This window comes from Sminthopsis crassicaudata, chromosome 3 (genome assembly GCF_048593235.1).
Source record: "Sminthopsis crassicaudata isolate SCR6 chromosome 3, ASM4859323v1, whole genome shotgun sequence".
Classification (NCBI taxonomy): domain Eukaryota; kingdom Metazoa; phylum Chordata; class Mammalia; order Dasyuromorphia; family Dasyuridae; genus Sminthopsis; species Sminthopsis crassicaudata.
Genome location: NC_133619.1, coordinates 556,225,454 through 556,249,584, shown reverse-complemented (window position 1 = coordinate 556,249,584; position 24,131 = coordinate 556,225,454). Strand labels below are relative to the sequence as shown.

Below are 24,131 nucleotides of genomic sequence, written 5' to 3'. Positions count from 1 at the left end.
TCTCTCTGTCTCTGTGTGTCTCTCTATCTCTCCCTCTCCCCCCTTTCTGTCTCTTTTTTTCAAGGGTGTGCTGGAGCCAGATCATACCAGCTCAGAAGATCCTTTGTTTAATTTGAAGTATAAATAACTTATTCTTTAAAACCTGGCAAACACTACAAATAAGTGCTTGATTTCTTATTTTCTAAGACTTAAGAAAGGTGATAGAGAAGATATCAATAATGTAAATTAAAACTGAAAGAACCTGTCATGCGTCCACATTTTTTTTCTTTAAGGACAGTTGTTAAGCATTTACCAGCATACCCCTGTTTCCATCTGTTCATCTGTCTGTCTATATCTCTCTGTCTGTATATGTATTAACTATTTACCAAAAAGATTCATTATTCCCTCTCATACACATTCCATATTACAGCTCTCCCACACTCTGGGGACACAAATCTTCATGGGTTGCTATCATTCCTTCATGACTCCTTCAAAATCCACCAAAGTGGTGTCCAGGTTTTTAGTGATTAGCCTTTCTGAATTAGGCCAGTTCTTGGACAGCAGATACATAGTCCGTTGCCAGCTTCATACTTGGAACTTTTGCATTTGGATAAAACTTAACATAGCTTATTCTGTACTGGAAAAGCCTTCAAGGATCTAAAGTCAGCTCCATAGTACAAGATAAGAAAGTTGAGGAATACTTTAGTGGTCCTCAAAAACAAACAAAAACAAAACAAAAAAACAACAACAGTGTATAGCATACACATTCTATATGTTTCTTTGGGCACATGTAGACAAACAAATAAAATGATTTCATTGTTAATTCCCCTTTATGTTAAAATTTCATTATCTATTCCCTCATAAAAACTCTTCATCTTTGAGTTTTTGCTGCTTTTGTTTCTTTCAAAAAAACTAACAGTTTTAGAACTAGTAAGACTTGCTAAAACATTATCCTGATAGGGAATAATGAGTATTTTTTTTTGTTTGCTTATGAGAAAATGACTGACTTGATGGAGCTTTTTTGAGTGGAGCTGCCATGGAATTCTCTGTGTCACAAACGGGCCCATTATTTGGGTTTCAGAACATTTTTGTCATACTGTTGGCAAAATACCAGGGAGTAAGAGCCATAAAATTGCTTTTTCCTTCAATACCTCATCTAAAAGGAAGCCCTAAAATGATTCCTATTGAGATGGTTTGAAGTTTGGGAAATTAATTTTCATCCTGTATCTCAGGGAACCTAATAATCTCCACTGCCCAGAGTGTATGCTAATTTTTATTGGAGAGGTTCAGCTGCCTTTTTAGTCCCATTTTTGGGGGGGATAGGAAAGGTAAATTATAATAACAAAACTCTAAGTCCTGTTTAAATCTTTTGAATCCAACTCTGGCTCAGCCAAAAACCATGTGAGATCATTGCCTCCTGGGGTTCCACAGATTTGGGAAGCTCCTTTTAGTTTTGTCATAAAACATGCAGCTATCCTTATTTCTAGCTCGATTAGTATCCCATTTCATCAGAATCATCAGAAGCAAATGGCTAGTGAGAAATGAAGTGATTAGCATGAATCATGGGTAACAGAGGGTGCTTGAGGGCCTGACCTAATGGTAGCTTAACTTCTCATAATCAACATTTTCTCCTCCATGGATGGATAGAATTTCAACCATTTTCCATTACCCTTCTCATTCTTGGTAGAAATAGAATGACTTCACTCTGTGTGGCAAAATTGTGAATTTTGGGTTAATCTGATCAACAGCTGTTAGGCTCATCTTTCAGCAGCCAATTGGGGATTACACCCATTTGTGCCAAGTGATTCACATTATTACAGAATTGGAAGGGGCCTCAGAAGCCATCTGGTCCAACTAATACCAGAATAAAAACCCTTTCTACAATATCCCTGACAAGTGGTCATTCAGCCTTAATACTTTTTATGAGAGGGAACTTACTGTCGTCTCAAGCAGTCCATTTTCACTTTGGGATTTTTCTCGTGGTTAGGAAGTTTTTTCTTACATTGATTTTAAACATCTCATTGTAGCTTTGATCAGTCAATAAAAGGCTATTAAGTACCAGCTTTGTGTCAGGCGCTAGAAATACAGTTACAAGAGTGAAGACAATTTTTGGTCTCAGAGCTCACACTTTAGTGAAGGGAATCTACATGTTCACAAGTAAGTAAGTGAAGAAAATAACATAAACTAAATACTGTGGCTTGTATGGGTGGGATACAGGTGAGGTTTAGGTAAGTCATGTAGAGAGCTATGGGCTTCAAGAGGCAAAAATAGGGAGGTAAAACATTGTAGATAGGGATGGCAGCTTGTAGTAAAGACAAATGGGATGTGGAATGTGCTATCTATAAGGAATAGCAAATAGTAAAGGAATGTGACACTATTCAAAACATGGACACCAAAAAAAGGTCTGTACTGATGAGTGGTAATCCTAATTCTTTTATTTGTGTTTGTTATTGCTTTTCTAAGTGTTTTTTAACCAGCACATTATATAGCTAGGTCCTGATTAACACAAAGAATGAATCCCCTGAAGTCTACACATTTGGAATTTTAATTATGTAAAATATAGTCACTGGTAAAATATGGTAGTTGAAATATTCAGTATGAATTTGAATAATGCAACCACTTCAGAGGGATTCATTTGCATTAATTGGGGTCTACCTGAAAGGAAGGAAAGAAAGAAAAAAAGAGAGGAAGGAAGGAAAAAAGAGAGGAAGGAAGGCCCCAGCAATCCTAGTATGTGTTTGATAGGGGTAAAATTCCTTTCTTTAGGGAATTTGGCATTCTTTAGCATAATTATAGACAAAAAGGGCCTGATACCTTTCAGAAGGTAACAGGCCTCCTTATTGAAGCATTAATTGATACCTGAGAGAGTGGTGGTGAGGAAAGGTATCGGGCCGTGTTTCACCATTTTTGTCTCATGACAGGTTCAGAAGAAGAGTCAAATCCTGTTTTGAAGGCTTTGAAAAGGAATGCTGATAGGAAAATGCCTTCCCAAAGCCTAGAGGACATTGCATCAGACACACCAAGTGAGGACCCAGCTTGCCGTGCTACTCCTGCCTCTTCTGAGCTTCCACATGCCCAAGTGCTAGGCTTTGGCCCAGCTGCATGGAGTTCCACACGCCGGCCCCTAACTTAGGTTCAGGCAGGGTAGACTAACCTTCCCAGAAGGAATTAGCAAACTGACTTTCATGAAGCTCATCCAAAGGTGGCTGGAGCTTTGCTTATAAAATAACAGCATGGGGATGGATGGCCTTCTAGAATCTTTTTTGTTTTCTTAAAAGGTATTCTAGGAACCTGGAATCTAAGCCTGACAGAGGGGTCTCTTGTCTAGTCTGATTCCACCCATTTCCAAAGCTGCCTGAGGTTCAGACAGGGAAACAAATCACATAGGTTAAAAAAAAAAGTGAGATTTGAACCCATATCCCTGTGTGAATGCCTCTTTCCACTACTCACCATTGTCTCTTTAAGCATCCTAGTCTGATTACTTACTTAACCACTGCCAAATTAAATATTGAAAATTAATTTTTTTATTTTTTTAAAATAATGGGAGCCCCTAGATGGCACAGTAGATAAAGCACCAGCCCTGGAGTAAAGAGGACCTGAGTTTAAATCTGGCCTCAGATACTTAGCACTTCCTAGCTGTGTGACCCTGGGCAAGTCACTTAACCCTAATTGCCTCACCAAATATTAATACTAATGATGATAGACAATATTTTTTCATTTTAAATTTTTCATATTTTATTTTGACAAAACCATGTCTTAGAAAAGTTATGATTTAAGTGACCCAAGATAATACAGCCCCAAATTGGCAGAATCTGGATTCAAATCTTAGGCTTTTGATTCCCCATCTTGAGTTACTCACTTGTACTACTCAATGCCATGTAGTTGTGGAGTGAGCATGCGGTGGCCTTTGTATTAGGTGCCATGCCATTGCAGAGTAATATGGAGATGTAGAACCAATTCCTGGCTTTAGAGGCCCTGTTTCTGAGTTGTCCCCTTCTTTTCCCTCCACCCCCATTCCAAGGAGCTTATCTTGTCTTCTATCTGAACCTAAGTCTTGCTCATTCAAAGAATGATTGGCCAGGCTGCTCCCGGAGGGCTTTAGATCATGTAGCCACGAGCACATGCTCATTTGACTAGTCCTTCAGCCAGCAATTATTTCTTGAGCATCATAATGTGCAGAGCTGTCCTGTATCCCTCGGACCAACTTGGGAAGCCCAACTGCCACTCGTTTGTGTTCACCAGGAGCTACCAGCAAAGGGTCTCACTCTGTGGGGAGCCCTGTGGTCAGATAACTATTGTGTCTTCCTGCCTGTCAGTCAGGCCTAAAAGCAGCATCTTCCCCACCAAACAGCTGCCTCCATCTGGAGCGTCACAGGGCTCTGAAACTCGTCTGCCTGACTCAGATTTCAGTGTCAGGCACCTAAAGAATCCTAGAAAGGGTGTTAGGAACTGTCTCACCCAATGTAGGAATCTCCCCTATGAGCTTCACAACAGGTGGTCTCCGCCGGGACGGTTTCGGTGACTGGAGGCAGCTCATTTCTTTGGGAAATTCCTGGCGCTTTGGGGCTTCTCCCGCCCCCTCCCTTGATTGTTGGCCCGCAGGAGTACACAAAGTCTAGGGTTGTTGTTGGATTCACTAAAACTGCCTTTTATGGGGTGGCCATTTCCATTTTTGCAGCCTTCAGGGACACTTAGGGTTAAACCCGAATCGTGTTCCCACCGAGTGGTATCCCTGCACTCTCCCTTCCCAATGCTGATACCCCAGCCCCTGCAGCCTGCCAAAATTCCACTTAGCAGCTGGTCCCCGAGCGAGGTCCCTTTGCCCGCCTTCCCACGGCTGGCGGAAAGGATGATGCGTCCCCACAAATATTTGTCATGGGCCGTGGGTTTGGGAAGGTGTTAGTCACGACCAGCCTTTTCTTTGTTCCTTTCAACGGAGAGCGTTCCAGCCCTGCGCTTGCCGCTGCCGCCGGGCCGTCGCTTGCTCTGCATTAACCCACTGACCCTCGGGACGCATTTTGCAGCATCCTCCTGATGTAACCGCATCAGCCCTGAAACGGGAGCCCCTGCCGCGGCTGCGGCTGAGGGGGAAAGTATTGGGGGGAAGACATCTTGTTTGGTCCTATAGCCTGCCTTCCCCCGCCCCCCTCCGTCCTGAATCCGCTAAGTCCCGGGGGGCCGCCGATGCACCGCCTCCCCGAGACGAGATGCACATCATTAACCGCCTGTTACTTTCTTCTGCACAGATCCAGGCAAAGTAGATTTTCCGCCAGAAGACTTAGTGCGTAGTGCTGAAGATGGTAAATATCTTCTCTGTGTCTGCATGCCTGAATTAGGCGCCGGGGCCCCTCCGACCGCAGGCAGGGGGACCCTCATCTGGGCAGGTCCGGGAGCCTCCTTGCTCGCCGCTGTGGGGTCGGAGATGGCCAAGGAACGGGGCTTCTGGCTCTGGGGCTTCATGTGTGACTGGTCTTGTTCCAAATATTTCTGATGTTGGTGAGAAACTTAAGAATGAATGCCTCCACTGAGAAGGAGGGGGCTTAAAAACATAGGAAATTGTATTTCGAGATGCTTACCTTGATTTTTTTCCTTGGGGATGTACTGAAAAGACTGTGGGGCCAGAGAGCGAGTTGTGTTTGGGTGGGTCTCGTTCTGAGGGTGAATTATTCATCTATCTGGCTGCTGCTGTGTTGGGGCTGTGGACGAGTGGGGCCTTGTCTTCTCATCTGTACAATGGGGCTAATAAGACTGGTATCACCTCACAATAATGGGGATGTGAGGAAAACAAAATGTGATCTGCTGTTTTATTCCAGTCACCTGGAGATCCTGCTCTAGCACAGCAGGGAAACCCAGAAGTTCTTACCCTTTTTCTGTCACCGATTCCTTTGTCGTCTGGTGAATTCTGTGGAACTTTTCTCAAAATGATGTTTAAAATACATAATTGAAGGAAATGCTAAATTTTAATGAGGGCCTAATTTACATAAAGATGTATTTTCCCCCATGAGTCCCCTGAAACATATCTAGAAACCCTTTGTCCTGAGGGGGTGGGGAGGGGCTCATGGATCCCAAGTAAAGATGCTCTGCTTTAAAACATCAGCAGTCTAGAAAGTTGACTAGTCTAAATATTGATACAGATTTTAGACTTAGAAAGAGGAGCTGATATAATTTGGTGCAGCTTCAAGACGATTTGAAAAACATTACCTCATCGGGGCAGGGAAAAAGAAAAACCTGAAATGAATCTTAATTTTTTTTTCCTTAAGGCTTAGAAATGTGGCTTTAGAATTTACAGACATGTTAATTATATTCAGATAGAGGGTTCTTTGTTGTTATTGTTGCTTGCTACAGTATTGAGTTAAATTGTAGAAGTGAATGCTTTATAAGTCTTGCCACAACAAAGCAGGAAGATTCATTTTTAAAAGTCCAGTCCTAGAAAACTTCAGAATATTAATGATTCCAGGGATACAGGTATCCTTTTTCCTGATCCAGATGACAAATCAAATTTTACTAGTCACACTGTTCAATTTTCTCTGGCATACCCCACCCAAAAAAGAGAGAAAGAGAAGAAAGCATCTGAAGTCTGATCATAATGAGAATACTTTCCCTCTCTGACATTTAGCTCTAGTGATGTTTTTTTAAAGCACTTGACTAATCATTATTTTATCCTTAAAACAAGTAATAGCCATATACCCATTTTACAGGTGAGGAGGACACTGAAGTTCAGAAAGTCTGTGTGATATCCTCAGAGTTAACAAAACTTTTTTTACTGGAAAGGTTGGGACTTAAATTCAGGCCTCTTGAAAGCAGACTTTCTGCTGAATCATGCTGCTCCCCTTTATATTAAAGCAAGTGGCACTTTTATCCATTTCTACTTGGTGGACATTTTATTATTTGTACTGATGGCCTTTTTACAAATTGTTAATTTTGCATATTTCTCCAAGGTCAGAAATGGTCTAAAATGTTCCATGAGGAATTATCCTGAGGAAGAGGAGACCACGAGCTCTGATAGAGTCCTTATTCTTGGCTGTAGATGTTAAAACTTTCTCTTTTCATGTGTTTTAAATTATTTTATTAAAATGTTATTCTCAATCTTGCTCTTCTGAGCAGATCAGAAAACAGATCAACAACAAGCTACAAATGAATACATGCCAGGAAGTGAGTAGCTGGATCCTAATAGCAAACACCTCAAAAGAGTAGAATCTTAGCACTGTATTAAGTGTCTAGCTCTATTAAAATAACTAACTCCATTAATAATGCTATGCGTTTGTTACTAAAATACCTGCAGCTCACAAAACTATTTCATTGTCAGAATCTGAATTGCAAACATGAAAATGCTTTCTGGAGGACATTAGCTCATAATTTATCTTGAGGGTAGGACTTCTAAAGGGGAAAAATGTATTCGTGTTGAGTCTTGTTCACCTTTTCATGAGTATATCTGATGGTCACTAAGTCCTGTTGGATAGAATGGCCTGGATGATATGCTTACAGTTAAACAATCCTTAGGTGGTCCCAGACAGAATATTAGAGCTGGAAGAGACCTTAAAATGCAAAATATTAGGATATAGACTGTTCTCTAAAATGCAAAATATTAGGATATAGGCTGTTCCTAGAATAGGCTTCTTAACCCATTTTGTGTCATGCACCTCTTTTTTAGTCTGATGCCCTTTAGAATAATCAAAATATTTTTATTGGCATAAAGTTGGGCAAAGTAATTCCTTATTATTTCTCTAATTTCCTCTTCATTGGTGGAAAGATCCCCCTTTTTCATTTGTAAGACTAACAATTTCATTTTCCTCTTTCCTTTTTCTGATCAAATTTACCAAAGGTTTATCTATTTTATTGGCTTTTTCATAAAACCAACTCTTGGTTTTATTTATTAATTCAATAGTTTTTTACTTTCAATGTTATTGATTTCTCCTTTTAATTTTTGTATTTCAAGTTTGATTTTTGGTTGGGGGTTTTTAATTTGGTCTTTTTCTAGCTTTTTAAGTTGCAGGCCCAATTCGTTAATCTTCTCTTTCTCTATTTTCTTCAAATAAGCCTCTCAAGATATAAAATTTCCCCTTATTACCGCTTTAGCTACATCCCACAGATTTTGGTATGATGTCTCATCATTGTCATTATCTTGGGTGAAATTATTAATTGTTTCTTTAATTTGCTGTTTCACCCAGTCATTCTTTAAGATGAGATTATTCATTTTCCAATTACTTTTTGGTCTATTTACCCCAACTTCTTACTGAATGTAGCTTTTATTGCATAGAATAATCAAAATATTTTTTAAAACTAAATTCAGAGGCCTTTCTGAAATATGTCCACATACTATGGACCCCAGGTGAAGAATCCCTGACCTAGAAGATCCCTTAAAAACGGAATGTTAGAACAATGGAAGATACTTTAGAAATCACATAAAAGTCCAGCCTCCTTTATTTACAGATGAGAAAACTGAGGTGAGATGGCCATCCCACCATCACTTAACTAATTCCTGGCAGAGCCAGGATGGAAATCCAAAATTCCTGATACCGGTACAACCATTTTTCAATAAGGGCTGTCAGCTATAGATTTCTTGTATTTTTGCATCAGTCTGTAGAATGAACAAATTGATCCTTTTTGTATGTGTCTAATAAGAATTAGATAATTTTTCAATTCATATGTAAGTATATATGTGTGTATGTGTATGAATTTATGTTCACAGCCATCTAGAGGGATCCATATATTGTGTATAATTGTAACTGTAGTTCCCATTTGGCTTTGGGTACTTTAGAATCAAAGGAGATATTAAATTTGAAGTAATGTAAACTGATATCTAAAGCACTAATACTGTGATAGACAGAAAGTGGTGAATTTGGAAATTAGGAGACCTGCGTTTGAATCTCAGCCCTGTGACCCTCCAGGCCTTGGCTTCTCATCTGTAAAACAAGGAGTTGAATCTTTGAGGTATTTTCCAGCTCTAAGTCTGTTATCTCAGAACAAACAAATTCTATGGCTAATGTCTTCCAGGGGTTAATGTTCACCAACTAACTAGCAAATACTTATTGAGAATCATAAGTGATAGCTCAGTTTTATTTAGACTTTTAGCATTTTTCAAAATTCTTTTCCCACAACCACCCTATGAAAAAAATAGTATTACCTCCATCTTAAAGATGAAGAGAGGAAAGCTCAGAAAGGCAAATAAGATTTGTCCAGCATCTTGTAAATGGCAGAGCCAAAACTAAGACACAAATCTTTTGATTTCCCCCTTACCATACTATCTATAAAAAAGGAAAGAAAACAAATACCCTAATTACTACAGTGGCTCAACAAACTAATCATAAAGTTAAGTTCAAATGAGAATGTCTTATTATGGAAACTTTAACTTTCTCCCAGCGCATAGGATAGCATTCGACATACATACACTAGGCTGCTGATAACTGTTCCTAGATTTGGATTTGACATCTCAGGGCAAGCACTGACTATTCATGTGAGCCACAATTGATGAGATGTCATCTCTAGTGTAGAGCTTGAAATCAATCCAAGTTGAAGGTTCAGTTTTCTCTGATTGAGCTCATTACGTGACAAAAAAAAAAAACTTGAACAAAAAAAAAGGGAAATTTCTTGTAGGGCTGAGCTCTTGTAGGGGCTCTGTCATTAGCTGTAGTGGGAGAAACAACTTTCTGCTTGCAAATGTTTGACTTTTCTAATTGTCTTTAAAGTATCTGTGATAAGGCATTTTATTTCCTCTTTTTGGCTCTTGCCCCAGATTGGTCTGGAAAGTGAAATAATGGGCATCCCCCATTATCATTACCTAATTGACTGAACATTTAGAGAAAGCAGAGACTGGGTCATGTGTGAGTCCAAATTCCTGTGCTTTTCTCTAAATGAAAGTAGAATGTTTGTTTGCCTTTCATGCTCAAGACCAAAATGACATCACTGTGTCAAGGTTAATGTTCAATGTGTCCAGCTGTAGCTGATCACACCAGTAGGAGCTCAGAAGGTTCTGCTACAGGCCAGGCACAAATAGGCTCCCAGAAAGAAGGTCCAGGCCCTGGCTCACAAATTGCTTCCATCACAAGCTCAATAGCCACTCCTTTACTCTGTTTAACCCAATGGATTTGTTTTTCTCCACAAGATTCCACCTTTTGAGCCTGTTTTTAAAAAATGGGTCAATTAGGATGAAATTGCAGAATTTAAATTCTAAGCAAGAATAAATAATACAGGCAAGTTTACATGACCTTTTAGGGTCACACAAGCACTTTACCTATATTAACTTATTTGAATTTGGCTTCATTCTTGTGAAATAGGTAGGTAATACAGGGTATTATCCCACTTGGGCTAAGCTGAGGCCCCAAAGATCACATGGTTGGGAAGGATAAGAACTGATACTTGAACCCAGGACTTTGACTCCCAAGTCAAAGTGCTTTTTTTCCCCTTAATATGTAAGAGATAGAAATAAACCTGGTTCAGAAACTTATTTTAGGCCAAATGATAGACAAATATGAGTTCTTAGGACATCCATGGAACTTAATTTTTTTTAATTCATGGAGTCTAAATTCATGTGGAAGTCAGAAAGTTCCAATGAGATTTATGTAAAAATGGAATTTATTAAAGTAGCTCCCATGCCAGGGTAACAATAAATGAACCCTTCATATAAGTGATGCTGCCTTTCATTATAGAAGATCAGAGGTAAGAAGGGATCCCAGAGACCAGGTTGTCCAGCCTTGCATCTCTCCTCGTTTCCTTATCTACTAGTTATACCTCTGTATCCTTACTGTTAGAAGATACTTTATGGAATAACAATAATGTCTGGGTGAAATTACCCTTAAAATCTGGTTTTTAGTTTGTCCCATATTATATAGTGTTCAAGAATATATTATTAAGAATTAGGGCTCAGTTTGAGCATATTTTGTGTCATTGCCATGAAAAGCAACCCAATTCTATTTGACAATTTTTTTCTGAGGCATTTGGGGTTAAGTGACTTGTCCAGGGTCACACAGCTAGAAAGTGTTAAATGTCTAAATCCATATTTGAGGCCCTCCCGACTTCAGGCCAATGCTCTATCCACTGTGCTATCTAGCAGCTTCGCCCATCCCCATTTGACAATTATAAATTACTGTTATGAGATCATAAATTTAGAACTAAAATGGCTTTTAGAGAGTCTTTTCATTTTATAAAAGAGGCTAAGGCCCAGAGAGGGTGACCTGCAGGTAGGAAGTAGCAAGAATGAGAATCTGAACACAGCTCCTCTCACACCAAATTCAGCATTCTTTCTATGAAAAGCTACATGCTGGTGATTTAAATGATATAGTTTATGGTGGTAGAAGATTTAAAGTAAGAAAAGAGCCTGTCATTTTTACATGTAATCTTTTAAATTTAGGAATGGGACATATCAATAAAGTACCTTAGGATTCTGTCCAGGAATATGTAGGCAACATTTTCAGGTTCAGGGTTTTCTCACTAGACTGTTTGGACTGACTTACTTGGCCTTGGGTACTTTCCCACAGATTTTGGCACAGTAACACATAACACAGAGACTTTGATTCTTTAGAGAGAAAATAAAGTTTTTTAAAGTCACCCTTTTCTATGCTTGTGAGTGAAGCATTGTCAGAAAACTAGCTTTCACATTTTGAGCTACAAAAGAGCAATGATTTCTCCACTTCTGTCTTTTACTGAGAGGCTGTGGGGATTAAGGAAAAAGCACTGGGCTCAGAGTTTAAAAAAACCTATGTTCTAATCCAACATCAGACTATTAAAAACTGTATGGCCCTGGACAAGTCAATTAAGCTCTCGGTCTCATTTCAGCTGTAAAATGAATCTCATTCTTCTAGGACTTAATTCTTAGGGCTTTTTTTGAGGATCAAAGGAAATAATATATATGTAAAGGGTTTTGTGAATTTGAAAATGATATAAAGTGCTTTCTGAACTTGAAAATGCTACATATGCATTTGACAGATATTACTAATGTGAACCCTAAACTTAATCTCAAGAATTGCTTTAAGAAAAAAAAAAATCTTGTTTCCTTATCAATTATAGTCAGGCCAGTTTCCCAGACTGCCTTGGTAAGCACAGAATGATGAGAAGCTGTCACTTATCCAGCTTTTCTTTGTTCACTCTCTGAGACTATTTTGATGAGCATATCTTAAAGACAATTCTGGGACCTGGTCAGCCAGGTTAATTCCACCTGGCTCCTCCTAGATCCTTCCCTGACCTTTCTTCCCTTTACTCTCTAGATCCTGCCTCCTCTTCTTTTAGACTGTAAAAGGTTGTGTCCCACAAAAAGCAAATTGCCCATTCAGTAGGACTGCCTTGCCTAATTTGTGTGCTACTCCCATAAAATAAAATAGCAAACCTTTGTAATCTGTGATAGATGCCTATGACATAAATTTGTTGTGACTATTGAACAATTATAATTTCCCAAATCAATTTCATATTGCCACTTCTGGTACTTTTATTACTGTTACTGTATTCCTTAAAGAATATCACTATATTTTTGTTTAAATTCTTAGACATTTAAGAGTAAGAGAACTTTCAGGACTGAATTGTGTTAGAAGATTCAGACGATCCAAATGAAATAGTTTCTCTGCCTGCAGCATGTTTGAAATGTATAATTGTATCTCAGGGAGGTGAACTAATTACAAATTCTGCAAGAACCAAAAGCGAGCCTGCTGATGGAAACAATAATTAAAAACCAATTTACATCAAAAAACTCTAATATAATTCAGATCCAGTTCCAGAAATGTTGACCTGGCAAAGATTTTGGAGTTTATCTTGTTCAAACTCCTAAAATTTAAAGTGGAAAGCTAATCAGGGAAAGTGACTTGCCTAAAGTCACCCAACCAATAACTGGAAGAGCTCCATTAACCTATATTCCCTGACTCAAAGTCCAGCGGTCTTTGCATTCATGATTTTGTACTAGTTTTCAGTTTGGATTTGGTTCAGCTCCTTGTTAGATATCTCTATCTAATTTGTCAACACAGCATGTATCTTCATCGTGTTCCTGCATGTGGACCTCTGTTCTTTTAGTCTCTAAGAAAATAAATCTTTTTTCATTGAAATGTTTGATTTTAACTTGAGTGAAATGTTGCTGCCTAACAGTGGTAAGAATATTTTGAAAACAGACCTGCTGCTCTTTAGTTTCCACAGTGCCTTCACATCCCGATAACCAATTTCCACATCCCGAAAAACTCAAAAGGATGAGCAAGTCTGTTCCAGCATTCCTCCAAGATGAGGCAAGTCCACATTTTTAAATATAAGAAAAATGACATTTAACAGATGAGTTTCTCCTTCTGTGGTTGTAACCGTGCTTTGTGGCCCACAGATGGAAGTGGTCATTGTTTTTGTTATTGGTCTCTGTTTTTTCTGATCTATAGAAAGTATCTCATGTTCAGGAGAGAGGAAAACTGACTCATTTGATTATCATCAGCTCATTTGTCATGTGGAGTCCCACATGGCCCACAGAGGCTTCCCTACTCCCCTGAGTGGCAAGAAAATAGCGGTTCTGAGAAGCATTTGTCATGGGAGGACAGAAAGGATAAATATTGTTCTCTGCACTTGGGAATTGATCCGGAGACATTTGGCGTGGGCATTTCATCCATGTTGTTACTGAAAGTATTAGTTTACTAAAACAAGTAAATATGCTGGGGTTAAAATATGTTCATTGATTTTTAAGGGGGTAATTTAAGTACTGCTGAGTGCCTTCAAGCTATTTCAACCCCATTTGTTTCTGGTCCTGATAGACTGCTCAAAGTTTCCCATTCTTAGCTTTGGAAAAGTATAGAGATGTGTTGTTTGTTTGTTTGTTTGTTTGTGTTTAATCTTAATCCTCAATAACAAAGTGCTGAACTCTCATCACTAAAAGTTTGGAACCGACTAGGAACTGTGCCTTTATCATCTGCACGGGTTAAAAGGCAAATTATTTTCCTACATCCAGTTATCACCTCAACACCCACCTTCCCAATTCAGTAAATATTAAGTACCTTCCACAGCACCAGGCACTTGGCTAAGCCCTGGGGATACAAAAAGGGGTAAAAAGCACGGTTCCTGCCCTCAGAGAGTCTAAGGGGGAGAGACCATAGGCCAACAAATATATACAAAGCATGGAATGCTTTTGTGATTACCTCTCATCTGAAGGGCTATTATCCAAGAACAGACCAAACTATAATGTTCTAAAAAGAATGAAAGAGAAGTTGGAACCCAGCCTCTGGTACTAGAATTTCTCTATTTCCCAGTCTAACGTTCCAACTTTGAGATGACACAGCACACCTTTTTTTCAGGGCTGTTCAGGCAGAATTGAATCAGAGCTTCCCACCAGGCTGGCCCTACGCTAAATTCTGTGACATTCAGTGTTACGAATCTTCCCTGCCGGTGACATTTACCTCCCTTCATTGTGTGCTTTATCCCCCTTCCTCCCATCTCCTACTTTTCACGTGGTACCCTTCGGTCTTTTACTTATTTTCATCAAAACTTACCAAGAAAGGTCCTGGTAGCAGTTGTTTACACCTTAGTATGAATTTAAGCCATTATGTTCCTTCTCTGAGATGTATTTGAATTTTATCCCTCATTAAGAACTTTATCTCATATTAATGAAGTTCGAGCATTGGGTCTAAATCAGAAGGACTTGAGCTCAAGGCCTCAGACACCTAACACTTATACTTGTTGTGACCCTGGCAAGTCACATAACCCCAATTAACTCCCGTTCTCCCCTAAAAAGTCTTCTCTGAGTCTCAGCTAAGGTCTCACTAGTGCTTTTCCCTCTTAGATTATCTCTAACATAGCCTGTGTGTGTATTCATTTTGCACAAAGCTCTCTGTTGTCTCTCTTCATCCACTTCTGCCTTTTACTTAGATTATAAAAACCCTGAGAGCAAGGATTATGCTTTAGTTTTCTTTCTATCCCCAATAATTCTATCCCCTGACATATAGCAGGCACATAGTAAATTATATTTTATGATCCTCACTTCCTTGAACTCATTACCATCTAGCAGAATTTCCAGTCTCCTCACAACCCTATCTACTTCTAGACCCGAGCTTTTTAACATCTTTTCTAATATTCCTAGCAAAGATGTCTACTGTCACCATTTACATAATACCATTTATATTTTTAGCATACTATTGGAAAATTATAACATATAGGAGAGGGTTTAATTAATTAATTAGTTATTAAATAGTGATTAATTAAGATTCTGATATATAGTAGAAAGGAAAAATAAATACTTAAATCCAACATGAAATGCACAAAGGCTTATCTCAGAGGAAATATAAAACTTAAGAAGATTTGAATAAATGGAAAGAGATAATATTGAAGATATTCCCCAAGGTAATTTACACATTTAGGACTATACCGGTTAAAATCCCAATGGAGTATTTTGTAGATGTGGGTAAAATGACAGTATAATTTGTATGGAAAAAAAGATAGACGAGAATAAAAAGAGTATTGCAGTGGTGGTGGTGGGTGGCAGAGTGATGATAGAAGGGAGGCAGACTGATAGACTTTAAAATTTATTATATAGTGACAACTGTTAAAATTGCCTACTGGTTGGCTAAAAATAGACCAACTAATGGAAGACACAAAAAAATTCCCAAAATAGAACATGTAATAAAAAATTAATATATGCTGAAGTAATAAAATTGAGGGAAAAGGAAGAAAAAAATAAGGAATGCTATTAGAAAAATTGAGTAATAATTGTAGAAAAAACTGCAGATCTATCATTCATAAATTACATCATTCCAAATTCCATAAGACTAATAAATGTTTGTATTTGCACTTGAATATGGTAAAATAAAATAGGAGTAGTTTTTATCACTTAAATGTAGAGAAAAAACCATTTGACTTTCTTAATGCTGCAAATTTATATTAGGGACAAGTTATTTGGTTCAATTATATAAAAATAATAAACATGCACAATGAAAATCAGAAGTAAATGAAAAACAACAGTGAGAAAAGTTATTCCCAATAAATATTATTGGTTAAATCTGGATTTTTTAAAATGATTAGAAACTCACTTTGCAGTAGACAAATGGCTAAAGGGTAGAATCATGTAAGATTTTGAAAAATGTTTAGCATATTGTAGAATACTTATGACATGAGAACGGATCTCAGCATGCATTGAATTAACTAAATAAAAGTTATCAAATGAATGCAGCTATGAATCATGAAACATCATAGTCTCAGAAGAATTACTATTAACTAGATAACCCTAAGAGCAGATAATGTGGACAGATGCCCAGAGGGTTTAAGAACTATGATAACTTGCACATGGGATAATATAATAGATAAAACATCATTAAGGATGTATAGGATGAGCAACCAAGAAGGTGCTGGAGTTAAAAATAACAGAGATCTGCACTAGCCTGAAATGAATCAGAAGAAGGTCTCTGGTCCATCAGGTGAATCTTTGAGGATTTAGAATAAAGGTGGAAGAGATTTGCAGATGAAGAAAAGATCTGGATAGCTTGTGACTTGTACCAGTATAAGCAGTACATCACTGGTGAGTTCACATCCATGAAAGTATTAAATAAAAAGGGAGTTGTATAATTTCATATTACAACATATACATACATCCCTCATTAAGAACTTTATCTCGTATTAATGAAGTTCGAGCATTGGGGGGAAATGAAAGTGAAATAGGATCATTTCTTCTCACTCCTTCTCCATCCACCCCCCCCAGCTCTGAACCAATTTAAAGAACCATGGGGAAAAAAAGACAGGTTTTTTTGGTGGCACTTTTATATAGAATTGTCTGAGAATTGGTATTGACCCTGATTGACATGGCATGAATCTGTTGGCATGAACTAACTACTTTTTCTAGGAAGGTGTTTAATGGATCATTCTCCCCAGCTCCCCTTTAGTTATCTAATTGCCTCTTAAATTCCTCTTTCAAAATAGGAGCTCACATTTAACCAATTTAACCAGAAAATTGGCTGTTTGAGCCAGAATGAATCTTAGAGATCCATCTAACCTAAAAAAAAACTCCTTTTACTAATGAGACATAGTTAAGGGAAATGAATTGCCTTTAAATCTCATAGAAAGGTAATAGAGTTAAACTGGAACCTTTTAGTGTCTTCACTTATAGGACAGTGTGCTTCCTAATATTCTATGCTATCAAAGAAGGGGGTAATACTTTAAAAAGTTGTATGCAGAAATCCAGTGTGGCCTAGTGACAGTGAACTCGGAGTCAAGAAATCATTTCACCTCTCTGAATCAACCTCAGTTTATTCATTTTTATTGAGGGCACTAGATTCTATGGCCTCCAGGGTCCTTTTCAACTCAACTCTGCCTAAACACATATCCACTTAGATGATTATAATTAGTGAATTTCAGACATGTACTGAAATCAAGTTTCTTTGCCATTATATTCCCAGTACTTTCCCCTATAAATTTCATGACTCAAATTTTCAGTCTTTGGAAAGATATTTTAAATAAATACAAAAATATTGATTAAAACAGACATATACCATCTCATATAAGTTAAATGTATTTATTAGTACTTTTTTTGAATTTTAAATACATTGGATGTATGTATATATAAGCATAATAGTATTCACAATAATAATGATTCACAAGATTTTTAAAAAGAAAAAGATCTTTTTTTTTCTCCAGCCTAAATGCAAGTAAATAGTTTGATTTCCCTTGAATCCTCTCATTTGGAATAAAATTAATTAATATCCTACATTTTAAACAGAAGCCTCAGGGATAGCTAGATGGTACAGGGGATAGAGCACCAGTCCTGAAGTCAGGAGGACCTGAGTTCAAATGTGATCTCAGACCCTTAATATTTCCTAGCTGTGTGACCCTGGGCAAGTCATTTAACCCCAATTGCCTCATCAAATAAATAAATAATAAAAATAAAAAAATAAAACAGAAGCTCTGGATGGTGGGACTTAGCATCTTAAAGCTGAAGAACAGGGATGTAGCATACTGGAAAGGCTATTCCCCAGGTATTTCAGTAACTCAAATGATGTTTAGAGTGAGTTTCCAGGGTATTTAGGACAAGCCACAGAGCAGTGGGATTCTGGGAATTAAGACTTTCCCTATCTACTCTTCCACATAGATTCTTTCCATGGCCCTAAATAACTTCTGCCTTGTGTGATGTCTTGTAGAGTGATGACAGAGAGACCGATACCGCATCAGAAAGCAGTTACCAGCTTGGCAGACACAAGAAGAGCCCGAGCTCTTTAACCAATCTTAGCAGCTCCTCTGGCATGACATCATTGTCTTCTGTATGTAAACAAAGGCTCCGTTCTAATGGCCCCTGCTTTCTTGCTTTGCCATTTCCCTGCTCTCTCTCTAAAACAGTGCTTTTTTATTTTTATTATTTATTTTTGCTATTTCCTTAACCCCAAGCACCAGAATATCTTTCTATTTGGCACCTGGCTTCTATCTAACCAACTAAATTTTTTTCTTGGTTGTACATCATCTCCAAAAGAAATAACTCCATTAAATGTCTGTGTGAATCTCAAAACATGACTTTGAATGGCCAACAATATTAATAATTAATATTTCCTGTATGATGCTTGGCAAAATCACAGAGAAGCATCCTTTATAGTGAATGTGGATAGACATGTGTGTGTTACTGTTGCCTACTTGGCTGGTCACAGGCTTGGGAGGTATTTTATCAGAGTTGTTGACAGGGATCTATGAATGGCTCCATATTGATCAGATAGCCAGCATTTAGATTTTTAAAAATTTCCTGAGTCTCTTTTGCCATCTGGTCTATTTCAGACTCCCTTCTCTGAAGACAAAAGCAAAAAAAAATACATAGATGTACAAAGGAAACTAAAAGTTAGTGAAGATAAAGATATAATTTATTTTCCATTCAAAGTTTGTAGACCTCCTGAAATCCCTGGACTCTTGAGGATTGGGCATTCTGAACCCCAAACCTTGGAGCTCTTGGATGGAGATTAAAGAAGATGATGGCATGGCAGTGAGATAGAAACATTTATCACTAGATGGCATTATGACCTTTTCTTTTAATTTTGGTCATCTCTGTGTGTATACATGTATGCGTGTGTAACCCTCTCTTTAAACACTCAATATAAAAGAAATTCTGGGTTATTCTTTCATAGGATTCGTTTCAATGCAGAAAATATTTTGTAAATGCTCACCTTGTACCAGCACTATGTTAGGTCCTTAGGAACCAAAGAGAAAATTCAACACTACCCTCAAGGATCTACAATTCAGTAAGAATTGGGGAAGAAAAAATGGAATAGGAGAGATGAAAATTTGAATAATAATAAACTGTTTTGCCTAAAGTAAAGTACATGATGCTAGGAATTATGAAATGTTTAGCTATCCTTTCCAACTGTGCTTACACTCTGATTGACCTTGGATTTATTGAATCTTATTTTTGTTGAACCTGTTCCTTTTGAATCCCTATCAATATCAATCTCTTTGCTTACTTATTATGCAATTTTAAACTCCTTCCATCATTTATCCATTATTTATTATCATTCCTTCCTGGACTTTCAGAGTATAAGCTCAGTAAGCAATTTTTCAGAGTTAATGACTTGCTAACATGGTGAAATTCCTTCCCAGCAGCTGAGAAATTTGATATAAGAACTTAGGTCACTATGGTCTGTGTCTGGTATATCTTGTATATTATCTATTTGGCCATTAAAAAACCCAAAAGGGTAGCCCTAAAAATAGGCTACTTATAACCACATGATTTTTTAAGTTTGCTTTCAAATGAGCCAAACTGTAAATCATTGTGTCTTTTTAAACACCATGTTAAGTTGATAAAAATGCATCAGAAATGCTAACTATTATTTCTTTGTGCTTCATGTTTCATTTGCTGAGTCAAAATTTTTTCCAAACTAGATTGAAATACATAAATGAGTATCTTGCCTATTGATTTGTATTACACCAATAAGGGTTATTTCTAAAATCCTTTTACGTACTCAGAAGCCAAATTCATCAAAATCTCATTTCTGGTACCTTCAGGTGAGTGGAAGTGCGATGAGTGTTTACAGTGGAGACTTTGGCAATCTGGAAATTAAAGGAAGTATTCAGTTTGCCATTGATTATGTGGATACATTGATGGAGTTCCATGTTTTTGTGGCCCAATGCAAGGACTTAGCAGCAGCTGATATTAAAAAACAGCGCTCTGACCCGTAAGTAAATTTGGGAGTTTCCTGTATTCCTTCAAATTTAACACCATCTTCAAGCAGGAAATGGGGGGGGGAAATGATAGTGGCAGTATTTGCATTTAAAAAATTATCTTCTAGGGAGCTAACTCCAAGAAAAAAGTTTGAAAAAGATAATTTATAAATTAATTTCAGACTGAATTCCTTAATCCAAACCAGAATTTTTAAAAGAATTTAAAGAACTTTCTAAGAGACTTATTGAAAATAGTAAGACCAGGGTCAAAATCTGAGGATGGGGAAAAGGAGAGAGAAAAAGAAAGGCAAGAGAGAGGAGAAAAAGAATAATAATTTTTTTTGCCCTTGATTTTAAAAGGAATTAAAATGCTGTTGTCTTAAAATACTGCCTCCACTTAAATCTAACTCTGATACTTTCCTATAGTATGAAGGTGAACTGTGGTTCAAAAATGGGCAATATATCGATCTAGAAAGGCCATTCAAATCCAGGCCTAGTGAGTATGACTAAATACAGCTAACTTTCTATTAGTGCGAATAATGAATTCCCCAGAAGTAGTCAGCAAATAAAAGTTGCCACAATTTGAAGTTATAATGATGTAAAATATGTTAATTGGTCTAGTCCAGTGGAAATATGCAGTAAGAATAATGCAACCACCTCGATTCCTTATTTGTAAAGTTATAGAAGCTCATCTCTACAGGATTGACCATGAGTGGTGATCCTTGAGGTGATGATCCTTCTTTTGATCATAGCCTTAAAAGGTAGAGGATGAGATGGATAGATAATATCTTAGTATCATGGAAACAGTGAACATGAACTTGGACAGACTTTGAGAGATAGAGAAGCATAGAAGGGCCTACTATGCTATAGTCCATGGTATCTTGAAGAGTCACATATGACTGAACAACCAAACAACAAAAATCTGAATGTTATTAAACAATCTTCTAAGGTGAAGTTCTGTGATCTGAATAGACAGAATAGAAGAGACACAAAGTAAAGAAGTATTAAAATGGGGAGAAATTGAGTATTATTTTCTCCAATCAACAGATAGCTCCCCTAAGAGATTCGTTTCAATGCAGAAAATATTTTATAAATATTCACCTGGTACCAGCACTATGCTTGGTCCTCAGGAGCCAAAGAGGAAATTCAACACTACCCTCAAGGATCTACAAGAGTTAGGGAAGAAAAAGTGAAACTGGGAGGTGAAAATTTGAATGATTATAAACTGATTGTCATTTAACTTTTTCAGACCAGAAGAATCACTTGCCTAAAAACATGAGGTACATGTTGCTAGGTATTATGAAATTTCCAGGTATCCAGTTCAACTTAATTATAAAAATATCCACTAAACTCATTTCTTTGGGGCCTTTGAAAGAAGAGATAAACAAGTTTTGTAGACTGTGTAGTAATTTCATTATTCTGTTTGATGTTTTTTAGTAGGAAATAATTTTTCTTAAAGATCTTAAAATAAAAAATCTCCAAACTTTCCCCCCAAATTAATAGCATTTTAGGGAATCCCTTATAATGTTAAACAGGAGAAGCTTATGACATTGCTAAGTAGTTAGATGGCTTCCTACTGAAAGTCTTTAAAACTCCACACTCCTAGCTTTAGTTACCTCAGGTTTTCTCTGCCCTAAAAAACAGTGTAATCTTAGAGAGTCATAGAATTTCAGAGTTGAAAGAACCTTATGAAGCCCTCTTGTTCAACTCATAATTGAAAAAAAATCTTGCAATATATCCAGCAAATGATCATCTACTCTTTGCTTGAAGAACTCCAGTGGAGAAGGACCATTACCTTCCTTCTATTTTTGACTAATTCAAAGTTTTAGGAATCCTTTCCTTCTTATTTAGTCATTTCAGTTGTAGCCAATTCATCACGGCCCCATTTGGGGTTTTCTTGGCAAGAACACTAAAGTGGTTTGCCATTTCCTTCTCCAGCTCATTCCACAGATGAGGAAACTGAGGCAAACAGGATGAAGTGACGTGGCTAGGGTCATCCTAAGTGTCTGAGGGCAAATTTGAACCCAGGAAGATGAGTCTTCCCTCAGGCCCAGCACTTTCAGTATTCTACCTGATTGCCCTTACATTAAGCCTATATTAATCTTTCCACAACTCCCACTCATTGCTTTTGATTTTTTCCTCAGGGCAATAATTGTTTCTGTTTCAAATAATAAAAAGTTGGATGAGGAAATAGGTATTATTTTCTGATGAACTTATCCCTTCAATTTCTAGATATGTAAAGACCTATTTGTTACCAGACAAAGGCAGAATGGGCAAGAAGAAAACGCTTGTGATGAAGAAAACGTTGAATCCTGTGTATAATGAGATACTGCGTGTATGTATGAACCGATTTATAATTACAGTAACTGTCATTTATACAACCTAAGGTTTATAAATCACTCGACCTATGCCATCCTATTTGATCCTCTCAATAATCCTTTGACATAATTATTGACAATTGAGGAAACAGAAACTTAGTGTGGTAAAGTCATTGGTCAAGATCTTTCATAAGAGCAGTGATAGTATTTATTACTCCTAGCACTGAGTATACCAGACTCCTGGGGTGGGATTTGAATTCAGGTTTCCCTGAAATTTGATAAATGATAATTTACATTTAAATTCATTCATTTAACAGATTTTTAAGTACATGTTACATGGCAAAGTGGTAGACTCAGTGCTAGGAGAAGTAAATACTGTCACTGCTCTTATGAAAGTTAAAATCTTGAGGGGGGAGCAGCATAAACAAATCACTATAAATAAACCACAATAAGTGCTGTGTAATGTTCAAAGCAGAATTGATTATAACTGACTGGGAGATTTCAAAAGCTCTTTAGAGATGACATAATTTGGAACAGGCTTTAAAAGATGTGTAAGATTTCAGGGGAAGCCAAAGAAAGGGTATGTCCATGGGTTTCAGGGAAAAGCAGAGAAAGGAACAGTTGGGGTCATTCTCAAATAATTCAAGTAGTTCAGTTTGTTTGTGATATAGAGCAGTACTAACAAATTCCTACAAAAATGGGGGCCACTAAACCTTAGATAAGAATCCCGATGGGCTGTCCATTGACTTAGAAAATCACATATTAATATTATCTATCTTATATTGTATTTTAAAAATTTCATTTCCTATTTCCCCATTACATTTTAATCTGATTCAGGTTGCATTCAGGAGTGTTGCAGACAGCAGTGTTTAACACCTCTGATATATATGTGTGAATTTAGATATTGTGGAAATATCCAATACAGATAAAACAGTCAGTTTTGTGATTTAGACCAATGTGAGGGTTAATTTGTTTATTAAAAAAATTAAGAGAAAAAATGCCTCCGAGTAAGGGAAAAATGCACAGAATTCTAAACAGGTGAAGGCTAAGTTGAAATGCTGGTCACTAGATTAATGTTCTGGTGCTGTAGATTCCATTATCTTCCAGGAAGGAAACAGTCAATTTTTAACTATCCATGTGTAAATCATTTACCTTATGGAAAATATTAAATCACAGACTAACTGACATTCCTTGGCATCTCTGGACATGCCTCTGGGACACTTCCTCCTACTCCCAGACAACAAAATTTGAATGGCCCAAGCAAATGCTTTAATTAGTAATTAAATCTTCTGAAGAAAGAAAATAGATTAAAAAATTGATTTCCAAATCCAAGGTTTGGGAATTTTTCATATCACTACTTTTCTAGAACTCTTTTTAGAAATAATTGAGAACACATTAGGTGGCTCTAAAGGATAAAGTTCTAGACTTGGATTCAGAAAGCTTGAGTTTGAGTTTTGCCTCAGACCCCCACTAGCCATGTGAGCCCAGGCAATTCACTCAGCCTCTCTTGACCTCAGTTTACTCATTTGTAAAAAAGGGATAATAATAGCACATCCTTCCTAGGGTTATTGTGAGAATCAAATGAAGTGATATAGAGGGTCCCCAGAAATCTTCGTGTGATTTTAAGTTATCAAGTTTAAGCTATTAAATGTAAACATGCTAATGTCTAAACCAGTCCGTTTAAGCTTTAAGCTTAAAAACTGCACTAAAACCATTGTGACGTCCTTTATATATATTACACATAAATTAGTTGTAGTTTTTTTTTTCAAG

The 24,131-nt window shown here is 37.3% G+C and overlaps 1 protein-coding gene across 13 annotated transcripts in view; it reads left to right on the top strand.

The window, feature by feature from the left end:
* The window catches only part of SYTL2 (synaptotagmin like 2), a 165,880-nt gene that overhangs the window by 126,465 nt on the left and 15,284 nt on the right, over positions 1 to 24,131 (top strand). For 4 of the 13 annotated variants that reach the window (XM_074304633.1, XM_074304630.1, XM_074304642.1 and 1 more), the window contains 7 exons: positions 2,901 to 3,002; positions 5,226 to 5,279; positions 7,084 to 7,131; positions 13,084 to 13,178; positions 18,048 to 18,167; positions 19,888 to 20,057; positions 22,276 to 22,378. In XM_074304633.1, the coding sequence (XP_074160734.1) occupies positions 2,901 to 3,002; positions 5,226 to 5,279; positions 7,084 to 7,131; positions 13,084 to 13,178; positions 18,048 to 18,167; positions 19,888 to 20,057; positions 22,276 to 22,378 (692 nt within the window). Of the gene's footprint in view, positions 1 to 1,836; positions 2,137 to 2,900; positions 3,003 to 5,225; positions 5,280 to 7,083; positions 7,132 to 13,083; positions 13,179 to 18,047; positions 18,168 to 19,887; positions 20,058 to 22,275; positions 22,379 to 24,131 lie in introns of those variants that run through there. The other 9 variants (XM_074304634.1, XM_074304640.1, XM_074304636.1 and 6 more) reach the window with 7 other exon arrangements.